This window comes from Diospyros lotus, chromosome 14, assembly GCF_014633365.1.
Source record: "Diospyros lotus cultivar Yz01 chromosome 14, ASM1463336v1, whole genome shotgun sequence".
Taxonomy (NCBI): domain Eukaryota; kingdom Viridiplantae; phylum Streptophyta; class Magnoliopsida; order Ericales; family Ebenaceae; genus Diospyros; species Diospyros lotus.
This window is the reverse complement of record NC_068351.1, coordinates 21184457-21208804: the sequence shown is the minus strand read 5'-3', so window position 1 is coordinate 21208804 and position 24348 is coordinate 21184457. Positions and strand designations below refer to the sequence as shown.

At 36.3% G+C, this 24348-nt stretch overlaps 1 protein-coding gene across 5 annotated transcripts; it reads right to left on the bottom strand.

Moving 5' to 3' along the window:
- Window positions 1–888: 888 nt before the first annotated feature.
- Window positions 889–23099, bottom strand: LOC127790365 (putative phospholipid-transporting ATPase 9). 5 transcript variants are annotated; one of them, XM_052319843.1, is made up of 12 exons: window positions 22748–23099; window positions 22058–22628; window positions 19206–20548; window positions 18967–19077; window positions 18341–18617; window positions 3552–3640; window positions 3375–3465; window positions 2984–3193; window positions 2770–2895; window positions 2579–2677; window positions 2121–2312; window positions 889–1774 (listed from the first exon to the last, which is right to left on the bottom strand). In XM_052319843.1, exons 2-12 carry the CDS (start codon window positions 22445–22447, stop codon window positions 1157–1159), a joined length of 3546 nt encoding a protein of 1181 aa, XP_052175803.1. In that variant the 5' UTR covers window positions 22448–22628; window positions 22748–23099; the 3' UTR covers window positions 889–1156. The 5 variants fall into 5 exon arrangements, with proteins under 5 accessions (XP_052175803.1, XP_052175802.1, XP_052175804.1 ...); XM_052319842.1 differs by lacking the exon at window positions 22748–23099 and having other exon boundaries at window positions 22058–22722; XM_052319844.1 differs by lacking the exon at window positions 22748–23099 and having other exon boundaries at window positions 2770–2906; window positions 3097–3193; window positions 22058–22722.
- Window positions 23100–24348: the final 1249 nt, after the last annotated feature.

Below are 24348 nucleotides of genomic sequence, written 5' to 3'. Positions count from 1 at the left end.
TTTTTCTTTCAATTCGTGCATTTTATTATCACTAAAATGATCTCTAGTTATGTTTTGCTTTCAATTTTGTGCGGTGTTGCAAGCAGTTGGCAGTGGTGGTGGTGGTGTTGCACGATGGTGGCACTGTTGTAGGCTGCGGCAGTGGTCGTGGTTATGGGGGTTTAGTTATGGGGGTTTATTGGAAAATGTGTTTTGTTGAATTTTCAAATGGTGGGGTATTTTGGTCTTTTGATTTTTTTTTTTTAAATTTTTAAATAAAGTGTTGATTTGAAAGATTAGATAGTGGGGTATTTTAAATAAAGTGACTATAATATGTAATTAATTTGTTTGAAAGGAACAAAAACGTTTTTTTTTTTTTCTAAAAAAGTAATTAAAAATAAATTTTATATTTTAATAGTAATTAATTTGCGCAATTTACACTTTTATCGTTGTATCAAAATTACGGGTAATTCTCCACAAGCTTTGTTAAAAAATTCAACATAAATTAAAATGTCTTAAATTGAAGTTTTTTTGTTAAACTTATTTTTATTTGAAATGAAACAAAAAAAAAAAGAAAAAAGAAAATAAAATAAAGCCTAGACCCCAACATCAAAACTAAACATGACCTTGCTTTTGTCATGGTGTCATCGAAGTTTTCATATGTCAGATAAGATAATACTACAAAAGCAAAAGAAACAAATCTAAGTTAATATAGTAATTATCCATGCTATAAAGCCAATCGCTCACCACGAATTAATTCCTTGAAAAATTATTCTTGAACGTCTCACTTGACTAACATGTAAACTTTTATAAACTATTATAACAACACCAGTTGATCCCCCCCTCTCTCTCTCTCTCTCTGTCTCTCTTACCAAGATTAAAAAGGAAAGAAAAAGAAAAGAAAAGAAAGCCACCAAAAACATTGCTATCATTAGCTCAAGACCTTCTTCTCCCTTCTCAGCTAATAAAACATAAAAACCTTCCAACAATCATAAATATAAGACGTGATCACAACCTATTCATAGCTGCTCTCCCAACATTTCATCTGTCCCGGCATGAATCAATGTTCCTTCCTGCTCTAAACTTGAAACGTGTCTGTAGTTTACCATTGCAACCTAGTGACAGAAGTACAGTTATTTGCTAATGAGCCTCAAAAAAATTTGCTCATCTCAGCTGCTCATGGCTCACTCCTACTCCTAGATTTTGCCTCAAAGCGAGCAGTGTAACCAACCGTTGTCGGAGTCAGTGATCTCTGGAGCACCATATGGCAGTACTCAGGGTCCTCCGATTGGCCATTGAAGCTGATCCACTGTATCACTTGATGACACATGGGGAAAAACCGCATTCGAATGGCCGAGTAAATGAAGTAGGGGATAAGAGTCGAGACCATCACGAAGAACGTCAGGAGCCAGAAGGATGGCGATGGTGCACAGGCTTCGATGAAGACCATGAAGGCAGTTGTCGATATGTATGGATCCATGGCTCCATATGCCAAGAGGAATAAGTACCAGAAGGCAATGCTGCCCCAAATGAAGAGGTGCTGGATGTATGTGAAGTAATTGATCGAGAGTGCCATTTGGCAGTTCACGACCAACACCACACACGTGTACATGGTTGCGCCGAGGATTTCTAGGCCGACGACTTCCCCACCTTTACGGAATGCTTGATGTTCTGTGGTGGAGATGCAGAAGAAGAAGATGCAAGTAGCACTGAATACACCGTTGAACGCCCAGCCAAGGATTCGCCACCAGCTAAATAGGAGATTTTGTATCCCCTCTTGGTATAAAAATGGGAACTGCAGCAATCAATGCTATCACATTTTAAGGAGTTCAACTTTCAGCAATTTATCATGAAATTGAACAAGAAGAAGAAGAAGAAGAAGAAGAAGAACATATCACGCCTTTATCCCATTATGTGGGGTTGACAACATAAATTCGAGTTTACCAATCATTTGTCTAGAATTTATATTGTGATCCAACAAGTTTTATGCTTGTTACCAGCCACCTAACTGTCCCTCCTTAATTCGGGTTGGGAGAGACTGCAGATAGGAATCTGTAGGCAGGGTTTTACCCTGAAACTGAACCATTTCTAAAAATCTAGTTGATTTAAGATATCTCAAGTGGAAAGGTTTTGTAACCTACCTTGAGACAAGACTTTGCAGGTACATCCTGGTCAAACACTCCAAGGGCAATCACAGGAAGCGATGTGAAGAAGACATTATAGAAGGAGAGATACCAATCATTATAAGCAGCTTGACCAGAAAATGATGCGTAGGCCTCGAAGAAGAAAAGAGTGAAACCAAATGCAATGTTCTTGTAAAAAAAGTAGCATATCTGCAAATATAAAAGAGAACATGTAATCCATCTTATTTTATTTGCACCAGTGCTAGACTAAGAATTAAGTTGCACCATATATAACAAATATAATCACACGTCTTTCACTGTAAGACAACACAGATTTTATCAGTTCGAAACTAAAATGTTCATCACCGCTCTATATGTTGTTTATCTTTATTTAAACTTGTACTATTTACAATATCCTTCCTAAACAAAAACTTTGAAAATCATGTTATTAATCAAAACACAAATTGTGACCTTACCATTGATGAGATCCGCCTGTAACACCAGTGACCATGTACTAGTAGTAGTCGCTCAAGAAAGCGGAACTGTGCAATTGCAATATCGCTTGACATGACAGCCTGATCATGAGTAGCATGATGGAACAGATTTGAGGATGCACCTCAGAGATAATGAAATAATATAGCTCATGCTGTATGATAAGCATATTTACCTGCATTCCTTCAGCCCCACTGATGCCCACTCCAATATCTGCCTCTTGAAGCATTCCAACATCATTTGCCCCGTCACCAATAGCTAGTATTGTCTTACCAATTTTAACTTTAACTAGTCTTGCAACCTGTAATATATCTATATATATAAACATGGATATAGTTGGAAATGAGGAATTTATCTTTTCTATTTAATGAAGAAACAGTCTAACTCACAAGTGCCTTTTGTTTTGGCGAAGAACGGCAGCAAATAACAGAAGCACAATGGATGGCTAGTTCCAGAAACATGTCTTTCATGTCATCCTCCAGAGCATAAGTGAGTGACTTACCATCAATAATTAAAGCCAAGGCCTCGGAGCTGTCACTCGATGCAGTAAGCAATTCAGTCCCCTCTTTTATCTGATGGAGTACACTTGATTTTGATGCCTAAACAATAAAGTAAAATGCATCAAAGTTACAAGTATACTCTGGATATTTGGAACAAGCATATGTTCCATCTGGGCAACAGTTGTTCTGTTGCATTCATTATTCTGGTAATTGAACATTGGATGCTTTGCCAGAAACATGGTCTGGACTCATCTTTATTATGCAAGTGGTACATGTTTACCTCACTGATAGCAGAATGTGCTTTAAATTCTGATGCATCTGAGTTAATTATGATCTGTTGCATTCCTTCTCTTAATAAGCTACAGGAAAAACTGCAAAACATAACATATAAAGGTCAGGAGTTGAGCATTGTAGTTTCAGGTCTGATGATGACGAAAGTCATATCCACTTATCATACCCGATATTAATTGCAGTTTCCATCTTATCTCCTGTCAATACCCATATTTTTATTCCAGCTTGTGCAAGTTTGTCAATGCATTCGGGAACCTGTTCCAAGCACCCAAAACCAAATTATCAAAAATACACATGGACAAAAAAAAAAAAAAAGAATTATATATTATACATTAAGGGTGAAAGAAAAAAATAAAAAAGAAAGAAAGCCCTATTACCCAAGTTTGGTTGACAAGATAGGATATGATGGGAAACAATCTCCTAACAAGTTATATCTTTAGAGATAGTATATTGGAATAATATATAAATGCTAGTTAATTTTGACCCATATTTGGTAAGTTGGGATTAATTATAGGATAAACAGTAAACAGGTTCGTTGATGAACTTGACATAGATAAACCTAGAGTAGTAAATTTTGGTATGACATTATTGTATTATATATTTTTTAGGAAAAATTGCAACAACCACTCTTGAGATTTGACGTAATAGCAAAAACCGCCCCCATGTATCAGAAATAGCAATAATCTCCCTTATTATTAAACAAAGGGACAAAATGACCATTTTACCCTTTATTCTCTCTCCTTTCTCCCTTGATTTTAGAAAAATAGAAAAAAGGAAACCACCAATGGTCGCTGTTAGCCGACGACCATTGTTAGAGAGGAGAGATGAACCCCATTTGGTATTCACTGCACTGTGGCAGTGATGATTGAGACCAAAAGGTTAGAAGAGGTTAAGGGGGTGAACCCACGGGACGGAAAACAAGTAGATTGGAGGAGATTGAGGGCTATGATGGTTGCGGTTTGTCAATGGAAAAGAAGTAGAGAAAAAGATGGAGATGGAGATGGAGATAGGGTTGTGATGGTGGTGAATGGTCAGATCTAGGAAGGCGGAGAGACGACGGCAATGGTGGTTAGGATGTGATAATTAAGACTCAAAATCCTAATTCATTTGTGATTAAGTTTCCTAATTTGACCATGATTAGGATTTTGAATTTAACTGTGATTAGGATGTTGCAAATTCGATTTTAAGTGGGATTAATTTTATTTGGAGGAATATCTTTATGAATCATCTTCTGATCAAGATAAAATTTTCTATGTACATCTATAGATGATTTTAGGTCTATAAATAGGTGCCCAATGCCATGGAATTTGTGTGACAATATCACTTTTGTTGTACCAATATTTGCTTAGTGATATTTTGTTCTCTATGCTTATGGTTTTTCCCGTTTCGGGTTTTTCACGTTAAATTCTGTGTTCGTATGTGTATTTGATGGTTTGATTATCTAATTTCGTAACAAACTGGTATCAGAGCTGTTGAATCGAACCATCAACGTTTGGCATATCTCAGCTGTTGGATCTGCACATTATCATCATATTTGGCAACCGGAGTTATAGGTTGTCCAGCACTGGCTGTCGCCTCTAGGCCACCACTACCATCGCCATTGCCACCGTTCGCTCCCTCTGTCTTCAATTTCGCCGTCTTCGTTTGCCTTCTATCGTCCGTTGCCTTGCCGAGTAACAGTTAGACTTCTCTGTAATCGTCGATTGATCGACCCACGTTTGTCGGCCTCTGCCATCGCCTTTGTCTCTTAATCAACAACCTTTCATTCTGATGTCGACCTTATTGACCGTAGCTGTCATCTAGCTGTGTCCAACTAACCAAGCCGCCGTTCACATTTCTTGTTCATGACCGACCTACAGTCAGTGTTCTAAAAGGTGCTAGACACTAGTCGGGCACCAGGCTGGGGCCTAGCGCCTAGGCAGGGCCTAGAAAAATTTGATTTTTTTTTAATTGGAGAAATTTGCAATAGAAACCTATATATATATAACTAATAACCACACTTAATATTCAAAATAACAATAACATATCATGCCATAACTGCAAAATAACTACAAAATAATCAAATTAAAACAATAAAATAGCAAAATTACTTTTGTTTTATAATATAATGAAAACAGAAATTATTTTCTGCAAAATAACCAATAACTTCATATAATTTTTTGTTTTCAATCTTCTTCATCATGTAAAAACACATATATTATATATAATTAATAATAATTAAAACTAAATATATATCTAATATATAAATAGAACAAAAAAATAAAATAAAAAAAATGAAAAACAAAAACAATGTAACAAAGAGAAAGAGAAACCAATAACCAGAGACTCAAGAGAGAGAGAGAGGTTACGAAGGAGATGGAGCTCGCTGGTGGTGGAAATGGAGCTTGACGGCGAGGACGCGGCGGCAACGATGTTCGGGCAGCAAGGAGGACGCGAATGGCTTAGAGGCAATGTTGATGAAGCTCGACGGCGATGATGGAGTTGGAGGTAGCGATGTCGATGAGCGATGCCGATGAGTACCGGCGAGCCAACGGTGTTGAGGCAACAACATTGAGGCAGTGGCGGCCTTAGGGTGAGAGGGGGAGAGGCTAAGATACGAGATTAAAAAATAAAATACCCTAAAATCATATGATATATAAAGAAAAAACTTGGGCGGCCTATGCGGTGCAGGCCGTCTAGGCCCTGTCGCGGCCGATTAATCGGGTCGGCGCTTAGAAGGCCCGACTAAGGCATACTCGGTGTGGCCAGTGGCCGCCTAGCGCCTAGGCAGTCACCTAGAGCAATTTTTAGAACACTGCCTACAGTAATAGACCATTGCCAACGGTCGGCCTCCTTCATCAACTGTAATCGCCCGCCCTTGGGTTCTGTTTGGATGGCCGATGACATCCTTGCTAGCCTCCTTGTCCTCGCTAGTCAGTTGCCTCCATTCTTGTTGACTACTTGCTGCCCCTCATTGTCAGTCACCTAAAGATTCTACCTCTATTTGCCATTGTTGGCTGCTTCAGCCAACCCAAATCTGGTTAGATCCTACCCACCAAGTTACAACTTGCTTCAGATCCGATCAACCAAATTAAAAAATCTAGATATTGTTTTTTCCCAAATTAGCCCAAATCCAATATTTTGGTCCGTTTTCAATTGGGTTTATTATTCATCAATTATTTGATATTATTTGGGGTTATTTGATGGCTACTTTGAAGTACAATATTCCCTTATTGGATTGGAATATTAGATTTTCGCTATGGTAGATTAAGATACATGCAATTTTGGCACAAATAGATTTAGATGATGCACTTTTGGGCTTTGAAAAAATATCATAATCATGGAGTATTGAGGAAAAACAACATAAGGATCGTAAGGTCTTGTCTTAAATACATTTGTATTTATCGAATCAAATTTTGCAGGATATTTTGAAAAAAAAAAAACACTGCTGCTCTATGGTTAAAACTAGAACAACTGTGTATGACGAAAAACTTGAACAATAAATTACATCTCAAACAAAGGTTATATTCTCATCAAATGGCAAAAGGTATGTCGATTGAAAACCATTTAAAAAAGTTGTTTCTGATTTGGAAAGCATTGAGGTTAAGTACAATAATGAGGATTTGGGTCTAATTTTGTTATGTTCTCTACCGAATTCATATTCAACTTTTAGAGACACCATACTTTATAGTCATGATACTTTCACCCTAGATGGAGTTTATGATGCTTTATTCTCAAAAGAAAAAATTGATAAGTAGCTATTGGGGAATTATGAAAATTAGGGGGAGGGTCTGTTGATTGGAGGAAGAACATATGATAAAAACTCTGGTGAAAGTATTGTAAGAAAAAAAGACACATAAAGAAGAATTGTTATAAAGTAGATCCAAGTTTAGAAACAAAGAAAAAAACCTGTAATTATTGTAAGAAAAAAAGACACATAAAGAAGAATTGTTATAAGCTGCAGAACAAATTTAAGAGACAAGAATCTGACTAGAAAGAGAAACAACTAGAAACTTCTGGTAAAACCAACGTTATTGAAGATAACAATAATGATGGGAAACTTATGGTGGTAACTAATGAGATAATTAAACTTAGTGAAGATTGGATCCTCGACACAACATGCATGTTTCATATATCTCCTAATAGGGATTGGTTTTCAACATATAAAACTTTGACTTTTGGTGATGTGTTGATGGATAATAATTCTTCTTGTAAAATTGCTAGCATTGGAACAGTTAAAATTAAGATATTTGATGGTATTGTTTGAACTTTTACTGATGTCAGACATATTCCCAATCTCAAAAGAAATCTTATTTTATTGAGTACTCTTGATTTGAAAGGGTACAAGTTCATTGGTGAAGGTGGAGTTATTAAGATCAATAAAGGTGCTCTTGTTGTGATGAAAGGTACAAAACAGTATGGTCGATTGTATGTTCTGCAAGGTTATACCGTTACAGGTGATGCTTTTGTTTCTACTTCTTCTTTATCTGATACTGATATCACTCAGTTATGGCATATGCATATTGGACATATGAGAGAAATAGGTATGGCTAAATTGAGCAAAAGAGGTCTTTTTGAAGGGTAAAGTACTAGAAAACTGGAATTCTGTGAGTACTACATCTTCAGTAAGCAAAAATAGCTCAAATTTAATAAAGGCATTTACAATACTAAAGGTATACTGGACTATGTCCATTCTAATCTTTGGGGTCCGGCCAGAGTACCCTCTAAAGTGTTGACTTTTATTGATGATTTTTCTAAGAAAGTCTAGCTATTCTTCTTGAAACAGAAGACTAGTGTTTTTACTACTTTCAAATAGTGAAAAACTATGATTGAGAAACAAATTGACTGACAGATTAAGCATCTCCGCACTGATGTTAATATAAATTTAATGATTTCTGCAGGAAATAGAGAATTCGAAGGCATTTAACAATTCCAAGTACACCACAGCAAAATGGTATAACTGAGTAGATGAACAAAACCTTGATGGAAAAGGTACGATGTATGTTGTCTAATTTTGATTTATCTAAGTCTTTTTGGGTCGAGGCTTCTTACATGGCATGTTTTCTGGTTGATTGGTCTCATTCGTTCGCTATTGATAAGAAAACTCCAGAAGAGTTATGGTCAAGTACTCCTGCGAATTATTCTGATTTGAAAATTTTTAGATGTCTTGCTTTTGTTGTTGATAAGGAAAATTAAAACCAAGGTTTAAATGGTGTCTCTTCTTTGGTTATAAATTTGGTGTTAAGGGTTATAAGTTATGGGATTCAGAAGCATCTAAAGTTGTAATTAGCAGAGATGTTATTTTTGATGAAATTGTTATGCTTCGTGGTTCATCTATAAAAGAATTTAACCCTATAGGTCACCAGAGTTCTGATATTCAAGTAGAGCTTGAAATCGACAAGGGTTAAACATCTGAGCCATCGTCGTCATCTCAGATTAAGTCAAGTTCGAAAGCAAGTGCCGATCCATCAGATTATTGTATTACTAAGGATAGACCCAAAAGAAATATCAAACTTCCTTAAATGTATGCTGAAGCTGATCTTGCTGCCTATGCCTTGAGTGTGGCTGAAGATATTGAATGTAGTGAAGAGCCTTCAACTTATTCTGAAGCAATTAGTTGTGTTAAATCTATGAGATGGATTATAGCAATGCAAGAAGAGATGTAATCCTTACACCAAAAAGACACTTGGAATGAAAATTTCAAGAGACAGGGAGGCAGATAAATTGTATCTAAGTGAAAAAGGATACATTGAGAAAGTCTTGACTAAATTCAATATGCAGAAGACTAAACCTATAAGTACTCTATTGGTTGCACATTTTAAACTTTTATCCATCTTGTCTCCTTAAGACAAGATGTCGAGAATTCCACACTCTAGTGCAGTGAGTTGTCTCATGTATGCTATGATTTGTACACACCCTGATTTGTCTTATGTAGTGAGCGTGGTTAGTAGATACATGGCTAACCTTGACATTGGAAGTCAGTCCAATGGAGTTTTTGATATGGCTAACCTTGACATTGGAAGTCAGTCCAATGGATTTTTTGATATTTGCATGGTACCACTGATACCTATTTATAGTTTAGAAACTCTAGAGATAGAGTTATAGGTTATGTTGATTCAGATTTTGCAGGAGATCTTGACAAGAGAAGATCGCTTATTGGGTGTGTGTTCACCATTGGTGATTATGCTATTAGTTGAAAGGATACCTTACAATTTACCGTTGCCCTGTTTACTACTGAAACTGAATATATGGCAATTACTAAACTGTTAAAGAAGCTATTTGACTGAAAGGGTTGACTAGTGAAATTGGTGAGAATCTTCAAGATAGTTCGGTCTATTGTGATAGTCAAAGTGCTATTTTTCTAACTAAAAATTAGATGTTTCACTAGAAAACGAAGCACATTGATGTGCGATATCATTTTATTTGAGAGATCATTGCTAGTGGTAAAGTTACTATGGGAAAAATTAGCACTCATGATATTTTTGCAGATATGTTGACCAAGTCCCTACCTATTGCAAAGTTTGAGCATGCGTGGATTTGGTTGGTATTTGTCATGAAGATTAATTTTTTGTGATTTTGTTGGAAGAAAGAATTCTAGAAAATTCCATTTGTGGATTTTAAGTCAAAGTGGAGATTTGTGATAATTATGACTCAAAATCCTAATTCATTTGTGATTGGATTTCCTAACTTGACTGTGATTAGAATGTTGTCAAATTCAATTTTGAGTGGGATTTATCTCATTTGGAGGAATATCCACATGAATCATCTTCTCACCAAGATGTGACTTTCTGTATATATCTATAGATGATTTAGGTTTATAAATAGGTGCCCAATGCCATAGAATTCATGTGTGCTTGACGGTTTGATTGTGGTATATTTTCGATCCAATTTCATAACATAGGAGATGAAGAGGCGTGGCCGGAGATGGCAATGGGTTGGTGCCTCGCTTCTGGTAGCCAACAATTTTTGTCATTGGCCAGCTGGCCATTACCTTCATTCTTCTACTTCTCCATTCATCAAGGCCACTAGTGACCCACCACCATCTCTAGCCACGCCTCTTCATGTCCTCACTATTGCAACTTGTTGGTCCCTTAAAGTATGGCTACTCAAGATGGGGGTGGGTGAATTGAGTAATTAAAATTTTTCTCCCTTTAAATAAATATTCTTAATTAATGATTTTATTTAAGAATAGATATTTGATAAATATAATAAATTATATTTGAAATTAATAATTAATGCAAGCCACAAGATATAACAAGAATAAATAAAATGAGGCATAACACAATTTATAGTGGTTCGGTATTTCCACACACACCTAATCCACTCTCCCAAGGTCCAACCACCATCGGAGTTCCACTAAATCAAATCACCAAGGTTACACTAGCTCACCTTAGAAACTAGATACACACCTAGATTATAACGAATTTTAGGCAACCACTACACCAAGGTTTTCTCCATAGCTTACTTTGAAAACTAGATTCATCTAGATTTTAATGGTTCTAGGAAACCTATACAATTTTTTAAATATTTACAAATAATTTGTCCACACTTGAACACAAATAAGCAATTAAAAATAAATTATAGAAGGCAATAATATTTAAATAAATAAATAAATTTGTAACCTCAAATGGAAAAATTCGGATTTGTCATAGAAGAGTTGAAGAACTTTTCTCCTCTTGCCTTGTGGCTCTTCGGTGGATGTGCAATAATGCTTTGAAAGTCTCGGATTATTTGGATGTTTTGCTTGAGAGCTTTCGGGTGCTTTGAATATGTAATGGAAGTATTTGGATACTCAAAACATGAGTTTGGGGGATATTTATATTTAATAAAAATACTCTTTTTGTTAATCACCAAAAATACTATAATTTGTATATTGAAAATTCACTTTTTTTTAATCATCAAAACTTAATTAATATGAGCAAGTTGGCTCAACATTTTTCCCTTTTTTGATGATGACAAAAACATGATTTATGAGGTGATTAATTTTAAAAATATTTTTGAACTCCCCTTTAATTTTATACTATAAGCTTCTCTTTTCAAAAATACTAACAGCATAAAAATATTTTGGATATAGCTTAGATAAAATATTTTTCAAGGGTTTTAAGAATCAAACCTGATTGCCTTGATTGCACATGATTTCCTATCTCTTAGATATACAATTTCCTCACATACAAGGTCTCTAAAAAAATATCATACATTTTTCTCCCCATACAAAAATATTACATCTTAAAATTACAACTTACTCTCATACATACAATCTCTCATCTCATAAAATCCCATTCTTCTTCCCTTTTTTGTCATAATCAAAAAAACATTGTTAGTGGAGAAAATAAAGATATAAACAATAGAGTCCGTGAGAGACATTTACCAAGCATAATCCACATAAACAATATGATAAAAATATGAAAGATCATTTTAGCTAGAATGACAAACAATGATTGCAGCTCATCTGTCAGAGAATTACACGCTAACCTTCCAACCATAGATCCAAGGTTACACAACATCTAAGAAAGTAATCATAGAATATTCAAGAGGTACAATATCATTATAGAATCCACAAAGCAATAATCTAATTCACCCACGTTGATAGCTTTGGATTTCGCCGATGCTCAGTGCTAATGATATTTGCCGAACACGATGGATCCAAGTTCATCAACATCACCTCGGAATGGCCACTAGCTACTGGTAGTTTCAACGGGATAATGTTGCAAATTAGCCTCTTGGAAACAAGGCAACAAGACATTTTCTTCTGGGATGATTGGGTTTTTAGAACTCTAGATAGGATTTTGATCATCCACAAGTAATGATCAATTTTCACAATATGGGATGTGTCTAAAATTACCGGTGAAGCTCTGATCCAATTTTGGAAAAGGGTTTGAATTAGTTTCTGGGTGAAACCAATTTTGAATATCTTGAGTGTTTGTAGAAGAGTTTGCAAACAGGAATTCTGTCAATAAAGCTAGATGAACTTGTAGATTGACAACCTGCTATAGGAGGGCAAGAATATAGGATACATAGCCGTAAATGGGATCTTCAAAACCTACCTTGAACTTCATACGATAATGTAATGGCAGCCCCATAACGATCACTTACCGAAAATTGGGCCAGGAGCTTGGAGGCATTATTGGCACCAAAAACCTTGTAGATAGCTGCAAAATGAGTTAGTCCTTGTTCATTGCAGAAGTAAGGGGCAAAGACACACCATTGGGTACATTTTCTTCTCAAGAACTTGCAGGCACCGCATGGAGAACTAGATCCTGGCATGGTCTTCTAGTTGTTTTGGATTTTTCTAATCAGTGACTTGTTGCTATTTTCAGGGTTTTGATCAACAAAGGCGAGAGGGCAAGCGACGTAGTAGCGAGGGCGAAGGAGAAGCCAAGAGTGATGGAGTTAGAAAGGCAGGGCAACAAATGAATCAATGAGAGGCAGGGGATTTGGGGGCTAGTGGATTTGGGGGATTTAGGGGCGTGAAGTCGAATGAGGGAGACTTGGGACATTGAGAAAGCAAACAAACGAACAAGAGGGTTTCAAAGAGGAGTGTTAGATACAAGATACACGAAGGAACAATGAATAACAGAAAAAAAAATAAAAAAATAGAGACTCACCATGGATCCAATTGGCTAGATGACGGAGAGGCAGCAGTGAACGAGGGAGATGCCGGAGATGAAGAGATTTGAGGGAGAGGGGTGCCGAAACGGTTCAAATGAAGTCGAGTGAGGAGGTGAAGATGGTCATCCTTATCTGGGTTGGCCTTTTTTTTTATTTTTTGAACAATAATGAAATTTGCACAAGAAATTTTCCCATTTCAATATTATAAGCTACCCAAAGGGATTTATTATCCCTAATTCCTTTATAATATAATTAAATCGATAAGAATGATTTAGGTAAACTTCCCAAGAGTTATAAATTTGTGTAAGATCATCCAATAGATTAAATAATTGGAGAACCAAGTCAAGGTGCAAGGACTAGAGCATCCTTGCATCAATATTGCAATAATGTAGCCTTCATATCTAAAGTTGAGCCAACTTGCATAGATCAAACCTTAGAAGATGAATTTTGGATCAAGGCTATACAAGAAGAATTAGATCAATTTAAAAGAAATGAAGTATGAGAATTAGTTCCTAGATCCAAGGATAAATCTATAATAGGAACCAAGTGAGTTTTCAAGAATAAATTAGATGAAAATGAAAATATAATAAAAAACAAGGAAAAACTTGTAGCCAAAGAATATTGCCAAGAGGAAGGTATCGATTTTGAAGAATCATATGCCCTCGTAGCTAGGTTAGAAGCAATTAGGATGCTTTTAGTCTTTGTCTCTCACATGAATTTCATGTTATATCAACTGGATCTGAAGAGCGCATTTCTAAATGGTTATATAAATGAAGAAGTGTATGTAGGTCAACCCCACGGGTTTGAGGACCCTTACCTAAGGGACCATGTTCAAAACCAATAAATATCTGTCAAATTTGTCCCAACTAATTTGCAATTAGCCGACATTTTTACAAAACCCCTTCCGGATGATCAATTTAATTATATTAGAAAAGAATTAGGGATAATAAATTCCTTTGGGTAGCTTAGAATATTGAAATGAGAAAATTTCTTGTGCAATTTTCGTTTCTGTTCCAAAAAAATAAATAAAGAATAAGGACGATTGTCTTCGCCTCCTTACTCAACTTCATTCGAACCCTCTCAACACCCCCTTTCCCTCAAATCTCTTCATCTCTGGCATCTCCCTCATTCATCGCCGCCTTTCTGTCATCCCGCCGATAAGATCCACAGTGAGTCTCTGTTTTTTCATTTTTTTTTTTCGATTATTCATTGTTCCTTTGTGTATCTCATATCTAACCCTCCTCTTTAAAACCCTTTTGTTCGTTTGTTTGCTTTCTCAGTGTCTTGAGTCTCCCTCATTTGACTTCACGCCCCCAAATCCCCTGTCTCTTATTGATTCGCTTGTTACCCTGCCTCTCTCACTTCGTCACTCCTAGCTCCTCGCTCTCGCCTCTCGCTGCTCCATCGCTCGCTGCCTCTCTGTTCTCTCACTGCATTGTTGCCCTTCACCCTCGCCATCTTGCTCTCACCCTCACCCTCACCCTCTTGCCTCTGTTGATCAAAACCCTAAAAACAACAAGTCACTTATTAGAAAAATCCGAAACAACTAGAAGATCATGCTAGGATTTAGTTCTCCATGCAGTGTCTGCAAGTTCTTGAGAAGAAAATGTACCCAATGGTGCGTCTTTGCCCCTTACTTCTGCCATGAACAAGGACTTACTCATTTTGCAGCTATCCACAAGGTTTTTGGTGCCAGTAATGCCTCCAAACTCTTGGTCCGACTTCCGGTAGGTAATCGTTATGGGACTGCCGTTACACTATTGTATGAAACTCGAGCTAGGCTTCAAGATCCCATTTACGGTTGTGTATCCTATATTCTTGCCCTCCAACAACAAGTTGTCAATCTGCAAGTTCATCTAGCTTTATTGATGGAATTTCTGTTTGCAAACTCTTTTGCAAACCCTCAAAATATTCAAAATTGGTTTCACCCAGAAACTAATTCAAACCCTTTTCCAGAACTGGATTCGAGCTTCGCCGGTAATTTTGGACACATCCCATATTGTGAAAATGGATCATTACTCGTGGATGATCAAAACCCTATCTGAAGTTCTGAAAACCCAATCATCCCAGAAGAAAATGTCTCGTTTCCTTGTTTCCAAGAGACTAATTCACAACATTACCCCATCGAAACTAGCAGCAGGCAGTGGCCATTCCGAGGTGATGTCGATGAACTTGGATTCGTCGTGTTCGGCAAACATCATCAGCACTGAGCATTAGCGAAATCCAAAGCTATCAATGTGGGTGAATTAGATTATTGCTTTGTGGATTCTGTAATGATATTATATCCCTTGAATATTCTATGATTACTTGCTTAGATGTTATGTAACCTTGAATCTGTGGTTGGAATGGTTAGTGCGTAATTCTCTAAGAAATGAGCTGCAATCATTGTTTATTTGTCATTCTAGCTAAAATAATCTTTCATATTTTCATCATACTGTTTATGTGGATTATGCTTGGTAAATGTCTCTCACGGACTCTATTGTTTATATATTTATTTTCTCCATTAACAATGGTTTTTTTATTATGACAAAAGGAGGAGAAGAATGAGATTTTATGAGATGAGAGATTGTATGTATGAGAGTAAGTTGTAATTTTAAGATGTAATATTTTTGTATGGGGAAGAAAAATGTTTGATATTTTTTTAGAGAATGTGAGGAAATTGTATATCTAAGAAATAGAAAATCAGGTGCAATCAAGACAATCAGATTTGATAATCAAGTTTGATCCTTAAAACCCTTGAAAAATATTTTATCTAAGTTATATCCAAAATATTTTTATACTATTAGTATTTTTTGAAAATGGGAGCTTATAGTATAAAATTAAGAGGGAGTTCAAAAATATTTTTAAAATTAATCGCCTCATAAATCATGTTTTTGTCATCATAAAAAAAGAGGAGAATGTTGAGCTAACTTCCTTATATTAATTAAGTTTTGATGATTAACAAAAAGTGATTTTTTAATATACAAATTATAGTATTTTTGGTGATTAACAAAAAGAGTATTTTTATCAACAGAACTGACAAAAATGCCACCACTATCTCCATTTCTTCTCCATTTTCCACTAACCTACCATCATTATCTTCCACCACTATGAGACCACCATTTCGGCCTGCTTTGCTTCTCTGTCTAAGGTCAAAGCCACTATCACCACTCCACCTCTCCATTTCCTCAGATTTGGCTATTCGTCACAATCACAAGCCATCTTTATCTCTTTCTCTATTTCTCTACCCTTGATGGCCTGCACAACCATCACCACCCTTAAACTCCTCTGTCTATTTGTTTTTCCTCCAAATCTCTTTCTAAAATGGTGGATTGTTGCACAACATCATAAAGCGAGCTCCTTCAACGCCTACCAATTAGTGACTATCACCTTCGTGTGTCTCCATTAACCACAATCATTGCCTCCTCCCGTCATCTCCAACCACCAATTGGCCTCACCCATTTCAATCCGCCCCTCAACAAACACAACAAATCCTTCTTTATCACAAATTGCCATGGAAAATGAGAGACAATGAGAAAAAAGAAAAGGGAGAAAAACATGAGAAAAGGAAAAGACTTTTAATTATAAGGGTATATTGGTTATCTTAAATGTTTAACTAGGTTAACTAACAACGTGGGAAAATTGTAACATAGTATTAAATTTTAGGGTACTCATTCTATTTTCTCCAACCTATGAAGTTGTTCTTGCAATTATCCCAAACCTTAAGGGTATTGTGTATAATTTTCTACAGTATTTATTATTTATGATATATTTTATATTTTAATATTGGGAAAATATGCTATTATATATAAAGATGCACAATTTCTTAACAGTGCATATATATGAAATAATATATCATATTAACATCATCACATAATTTTGTTTTTATATTATTTTAATATGTCTATATTTGAATTAGCTGTATATTACACTAATATATTCCTGCAAAATTAATTCACATAAAATGTGTCATTGTTATATAATAATACATTTTCATATTATCTAAAGTATTCCAAAATGCCATTACATCAATCACGTCTTATACTGTTTGTTTACTTGCATGGAATAAATGCTTATATTTTTGGTTATAATTATGTGGTAATTATATGATAACATTAATATAGTATATTGCTACATGTTATATATATATATATATTACCTAAACATAATTATATTATAATTTTGTTGGTAATTTATAATACAATGAAATGTTATTGTATTCAATAATTTTTAAATAATGGTCTATACTATATTTAGTAACACTTAGTTATAATAATAAAATAATTATAAAGTAGAAATTTATTTTCATAATTATATATTTATAATTCTAATGAGATGCCATATCCTAATATAGAGAATTATATATTTATATTGTCATTATGTATATTTTAGATTATTCTATTATAATGTTATTAGCTATTGCATTACAAACGTAATATAAAGGATATTGTATGTACTTTGACATAGTAATATTATATACATACATACATGCAATATGAATATATTTGATCAGCCAAATACATATTTTAGTCCCTGTACTTGCACATTTTTTTCATTTAGACGCTTGAACTTTTTATTGATTCAATTACACCCCTGAACTATGCAATTTCGAGTCAAATGTACCCCTAAATTTTTTGTTGTTTCAATTACACCCCTAAACTATGCAATTTCGAGTCAATCGCACACATCGACAAATTTATCGAGAACAATGAATTTCGAGTTAATCGCACATCTTGACAAATTTATTGAGAACAATGAATTTCGACTCAATCGCACACCTCGACAAATTTATCGAGAACAATGAATTTCGAGTCAATCGCACATCTCGACAAATTTATTGAGAACAATGAATTTCGACTCAATTGCACATCTCGACAAATTTGTTGTGAACAATGAATTTAGGAGTATAATTGAAACAATAAAAATTCTGGGGTGCAATTGACTTGAAATTGTAACTTTAGGGGTGTAATTGAAATAACAAAAAGTTCGTGTCTAAATAAAAAAAAAAAGTGCAAGTACAAGAATTAAAATATGTATTTTTCCTATCTTGATCATGTAAAAGTTAATTATAAGGATAATATAGTAAATTTTCAAGCATGAGCTTTACTTTCTGATCATACAGTATGTATATCCCAAGATAATATGGTAAATTTGTATCTTATCCCCAATATCTTTTTTCTTGACAGTATCCCTAGCCCCCCTCTTATTATATATATTGCATGCATGTCAGGGAAGATTATATTAAATTAGGGTATGGTATCCTATCCAGAAAGTTGCACTAAATCATCAAGGATTAAAAAGTAAACAATGGAATAGCTTATCCTTTACCCCCCTACATATGCATATGCCCCCAAAACAAACAAACATAAGCTAAGTTCTTAAACTTACCCCATGCTGCAGTTTGTCTTCAACAGCAGTAGCACCAAGAAGAATCAATTCTTTCTCAATCTTCTCGGCTACTGCCTCAATTGCTCCCTCACGATCTGCGCTAACTACATTCTTGGCTTCAGTAAGAGCCTCATTAAACTCGTTGAATTCATCCTCGTCGAGTTCACGATATGCAAGTACCAAAGTCCTCAAACCAGTAGCAGCATACTCTTGAATGTGCTCCTTTGTCTGCTCTTCAAATTCCCTTCCATTCTTTGCAAGTCTTTCAAACATGACGCTGGTAAAAAAACACAAAAACAAGAACTGATGATATGTTAAAAGTATTGAGGAAACAAACACATGTTGTGTTCCTTGTTCTTCTAGCTGTAGCTGTAGCAGGGAAGGCATTAATTGACTAATATGGGGATAATGCGGTGTGTGTCTGGATTTGTGACTGTAATCTTCCTTCCTTTGTTAAGTTGGATTCTTAAACACTCCACTCTGTTGTCTCCAATATTTTACCGTTCAACAATATTTTGCAATCCAGGGTATTGATTGTTCTTACCAAAGGAAAAAGTTTAAGAGATCCTAAGCCAAAGTTTATTATTAACTGGAAAATAGTGAAATGATTCTTTTGTTTTACAAACCTGTCCGCACCTTTGCAAAGCAGTAGTATCTTTCCTTCATCGTCTCTTATGATGACGGACATCCGCTTTCTGGAGCTACTGAACTCCAAGACATTTAAAAGTTTATACGACCTGCAAAAGTTCAAGAAAATGTTGTGGAAACAAATGCCCCAACATGCAAAGCTACCTTGAAATAAAAAGATGAGCAAAAAACTTAAATGACAAAAAGCTACACAGAGCTCTGACTGAACAAAACTAACCTTTCAACCTTTCTTCCCGAGATAGGATCTAACTCATGCAGTGATATGCTTGTTTGGGACCTCTCAAAAAACTCAAAGCCCAGTTCTCTAGCCGCAATCACAAAGGCTGCCTCATCTGGTGATTCAGCTTCATATGAAACTTTGCCTGTTTCTTCCTCAACTTCAGGTATAGCAGTATGGCAGATAGCCAACAACCTAAAGAATTTCTGGATTATATCTGATCGAGGCTCATTAAGCCAATTTCCTTTTGTCATCCTTTCATCCACGAAATTAAACCCTTTAATGGGTGGTCCTGTGACCTCAATCGTGCCCCCCTCATCCGTGATATCCTGAGCTAAAGGTGATCCTTTTCTCTGAGACATACTCCTCTCAACTTCTGTAACTCCACGACCATAAGCTGTCCCTGCAACTGAACACTTGATAAATTCCATTGAATTACAAGTCAGTGTTCCTGTCTTATCAGAGAGGATTGTATCAACTTGCCCAAGTTCTTCATTCAAATTCGAGGTCCGTGCTCTTGCAGGCTTGTCACCTTCCTCATAGTACATGTGAAGATCTTGGTTGATGAAAATAGTCTGAAGAACTTTCACAATTTCTATTGAAACATATAAAGAAATGGGAATGAAGTAACTGTACAACATTAGGGCAGTCAAAAAATGCAGAACTGCTGCTATTGCTGCTCGTTTTGGATCATAATAGATAGTCGTGTCATCAGGTCGGAGATACCATCTTGTCATCAAGCCATCTTCTAGGTCCTCTCTAGTAGCGATCCCAAAGAAAATTGATCCAACAAAAGATAACAGAACTAAAACTGAAAACAGTAAGTATACAAGTTTGTCAGTTCTTCTCTCAATTTTGCTTCTCTTTGAAGGGGGTGCTGTTGAATTTTGAATAACCTTTGTATCATGACCCGTGAAGATAGCCACTCCATAGATGTAATCCGTGTTACTTAACTTGGAGTCTCTTAGCAGAAGCTGCTGAGGAGAAAGAGGGTGATGTTGTTCATCAATTTCCAAACTACCAACAAAAGAATACAAATTTGCGTTTGGGTCCTCACATCTGATGATAGCCCTGAAATTCTGGAACCAAGAGTCCTCGTTAAAGTTTGATGTTGCTTCTAGTGCTTGTTTTAGTTTCAAGTTGGTTTCTCCATCAAGGTTAGTGGTCTCAACATAGCAAAGCCCTTCATCATAACTTGAAGACAGTAAGATGAGATCTGCCGGAAAAAATTCATCCTTTTCCACCTTAACTATGTCTCCAACTTTTAAATTCATCCATTTAGTACAATCAAAAATGCCACCACCATGGTGCACTTTAACATTGCGGTTATTCACCTCAATATCCTGATAACAGAAACTAGATGATAAGATAGGAGAAGTACCAAAGAAGCCAAGAAATCTGGTGCATATCAGAAACATATAGATAAAAAATGAATATGATTTGGAGGAGGTATAGAAGCTCCGCCAAAATTCTGTGAAACTGCAATTTTCATTTACGGTTGGAAGTATGTGGAAACAATGACAATTAGAATGCTGAAAGGAATTTAAATAGCTGATTTCATATGTAAATGCATAAATCGTGAACTGAACTAATCCCAACCAACCCTGGTCACTGTTAAATAGGATGGAGACCTCATAATTTGCCTTTACTTTTTTTTTTTTTTTTTTTAATTATTAGTATCCCCCTGTAATGCTGTATCCTCAATTACATTCCAATAAGCACAGTGCTTGGAGTGAATGCCCCAACCAGGAAGTTCTTTAGGATACATGTCCTAGTGATGTATTTTACAGTAGCCATTTACGCAACAAAAAGGTATAAACCTGCCTTATTTTTTTGGGTCATGCTATTTGTACAGAACAAATGTTACAGAACATTTACAGGGCAATCAAAATATCCATTTTGCCCTTGCAATTAATGACCCAAATGCCCCAAATGCAGCATCTCTCTCTCCCTCTGTCTCTCTCTCCCCCTCTCACAACGTCGGCCCCAGCGGCGGTGGCAGCGGCAGCAGCGAGGCGCGGCGGCAGTGGCGAGGCGAGGCGCAGCGGCAAGGTAGCCGAGGCGACACGATCAGGCGGTAGAGGCAACGGGCGAGGCGGTAGAGGCGATGGGCGAGGCGGTGGAGATTGCAGCGGCGAGGCGAGGCAAGGCGACGGTGAGAGCAGGCGGAGGCGAAGTTGCAGCGGCAAGAGAAGGGGGGAGAGGGAGAAGGGGATGAATAGGATTAAAATATCGCAATATTTCGCGATATTTTGATGTCAATATATCATGATATATTGCGATATATCATTTCTGTAAACATTCTGTACAAAAGCTTCTGTACAAATAGCATTTTCCTATTTTTTTTCCCAAGATAAGTGACTTTGTATATTATTAAGTATGACAAGATGAGATAACCTTTTACCAGTTTTCAGAACTATATATAAAGTAGACTATTACCCATAAATAAAATCAAGAGATATTGACATTGTTCAGATAATATAAGCATGAACTCGATCATCTGACACACATTGCAAATAAGTATCAATAAATCCAATCTGGACCATACGGATTGTCTGAAGACTACTATACCAGTCAATCAACCTTTCATTTGAAGTCGACTTTACCAATCTGTCAGTCTACTCAACCACTTTTTATGAATTATATACCTTCTTAACTATAGAAGTCCTAATTTTTCTGGAAATTCACAATGTTAGGAAGATTATTGAACATCAGTGATCCATCTGAAGTAGGGCAAGTTTGTTTTAATATTCGAAGTCTGCCCGCATAAAACATGCACATCCCAGGGCATTATATAAACATGAGGGACAAGAAAGCGACACAGAAATCTGATGGGAACAAACTTATATTACCTGCCTTTTCCTCCTCCAGTCCTCAAGGAGCTCTTTCCCCATTGTAACTCCAACCACAACCACAAAAGGAAATACAGTACTAACAGCAGAGTAAGGAGAGAGCGAGGTAAAAGACAAAATCGCACAGATAAGGAAGTAGATGTTGGCGACTCGCCTGAATTGCTCAAACAATGCCTTGGGGAAAAAAGTTGCGACAGTGAACTTTGTAGTCCTGACATAATTGGTTTCATAGTTGAGAGAGGTGGCTTCAACACATTGAGGGTCATTGCAGAAGACTAGCCTTGAAAAGCCAGGTCCTCCAATCTGTGAATGCTCACCGTTGAAGGATGGTCTTCCACAAGAGATGGTATGGATTTTGCTCAGAGAACGTCTCTTCCAATCAGAAGCCATTCTTTACAATTACTGATCAGCTTGTATCAGAATGTAATGAAGCAAAAAAAGCAAAAGAGGAAAGTCCACTAGAAGGGACCAAATTGTGGACTCAAAAGCCTACACTCTGTACACTGAAATGCCTCCAATGGTTTGAACTAACTTTTGGATTCAAATCCAATTACATAATCTGGGGGAGACCCTAAACAGTAAGGAAAAGAGCTCAGTGATATAGCAGTAATCAAGAGCTTGGCAACTACTAGGAACATTATCTAACTTTCAAAGAATGATGAAAAGGTCGGTCCAAGCATTGGATTATACCTTGCCTCGACGCCATTGACTATTAGTTGGAGGGGAGACGTTGAAAACGTGCACGTGGGTTTCACTCAAATCCAACCCCCAACGTACAATATTCAACTACTTCACAAAGGAAAATTACCAGTCATGAAGCACACAGAGAGAACGAAAAGAAAACGACCGATTGTTGAGTGGGAAAATGTAGATCTTAAGTGTTGTATACAGAGGTTCGGGAAGGAGCTGAGAACAACGAAGTTAGCGAGACTGGAATACATAGCCCAGTGCTTTACTGGGTCTACCGGTATTTTTGTTTCTTCCACTTTCCATACTACGTCAAGGAAGGCTGCTGAGAACGAGACCACAACGGAAATTGATATTGTGCCCCGCCTGGACCAATGGCTTTGGTACCGGTGGTCTCGGAGGCTGCCACCTGCCTAACCTTGAGCAGCTGGTTGCAAAACCGGCTGCTCATAAATTTTTTTGGGGGGAACATCCTTCTAGTTCCAACAAATTGCATTAACACTCCGAAAATTTTAAGATAATTACATTTACATGTTAGATATAATACACTGCAATCATAAAAGATTAAAACTATTATTACATAGAGTAAATTTGATAAACATATCCTCCTTTGACCTATTTTGAAGAATATCTCCTATACTTTTAAATTTGTCTTAAAAGCCCGTGTGCTCTCAATACTTTGGAGACACATCATCTTCGTTCGTTTTAACATCTAACATTGTTAATTTTAATTCAAAATGGTGAAACTTTGATTTTAATATTTTTAATTATGTTATATAAAATTAAGGTTAACAAAAAATAATTAAGAAGTTAAAAATCAAAAGAAGAAAGAAAAAGAGTCATTGACTAAGAACCATTGACATGTCATTCTTTCCTATCTTTTTATTTTTCTTCACCAACTAGAATTCATCACCAACCAACAACCTTTTTTCTTTTTCTTCTTTTTTTTCTTCTTCTAGAACAAACCTAGATAGGTTCATGCAACATCTCAAAATTTTAGAGATAAAGAATAATTATTAATTCCGATGGTTGAAGTATTATGGAATATTTGAGAATTTAAGGGCAAATAATAATTTATATCATTTTGAGTAAATGGAAAATTAGGATAATTAATTATTTTATTTGAAGTATTTTTGGAATTATAAATTTGGGTGTAAGTTGGATTCTCAGAAGTTTCGAGGTGTTCATGTAATTATTAAGTGGGATGCAAGTGTGAATTTCGAAAGTTTAGGGGCTATGGTATGAATTCAGAAAGTGGGCCGATGGCCTCTTTAAATTTAATAGTATGCATATATGTATTGAAGGAGAAGACAGCAGCTCAGGTGGCACGTGCACGAGGGAAGAGATAGGCGCACGTGGGGGAATGAATTATTGATTTTATCAGCAAGGCCAGCCCGAAAAGACGTCGTTTCGGGGTGGGATGGTAGTACCCGTGTACGGCTGCTGTGGCGCCACGTGGCACGCGCTAGAAGCTCTTCCCGCCTTGGCCGCCAAGTCTCCAATATTTTTGCTATTTAAGGCCATTCCAGCGGCTAATTTCGGCCTTTCTCAAGCCAACAAACAGAAAGGAAAAGAGATGAAGAATGAGAGAAATAAAGGAAAAG

What these genes read in the sequence shown, in the direction of transcription:
- LOC127790365 (XM_052319843.1), bottom strand. Translation starts at nt 22,447, where the DNA reads ATGGCTTCTGATTGGAAGAGACGTTCTCTGAGCAAAATCCATACCATC. An exon ending in TCGGGAAGAAAGGTTGAAAG is followed by an intron (nt 19,078 to 19,205) that starts GTTAGTTTTGTT and finishes GAACTTTTGCAG; the next exon opens with GTCGTATAAACTTTTAAATG. An exon ending in AAGACAAACTGCAGCATGGG is followed by an intron (nt 3,641 to 18,340) that starts GTAAGTTTAAGA and finishes TGCTTGGAACAG; the next exon opens with GTTCCCGAATGCATTGACAA.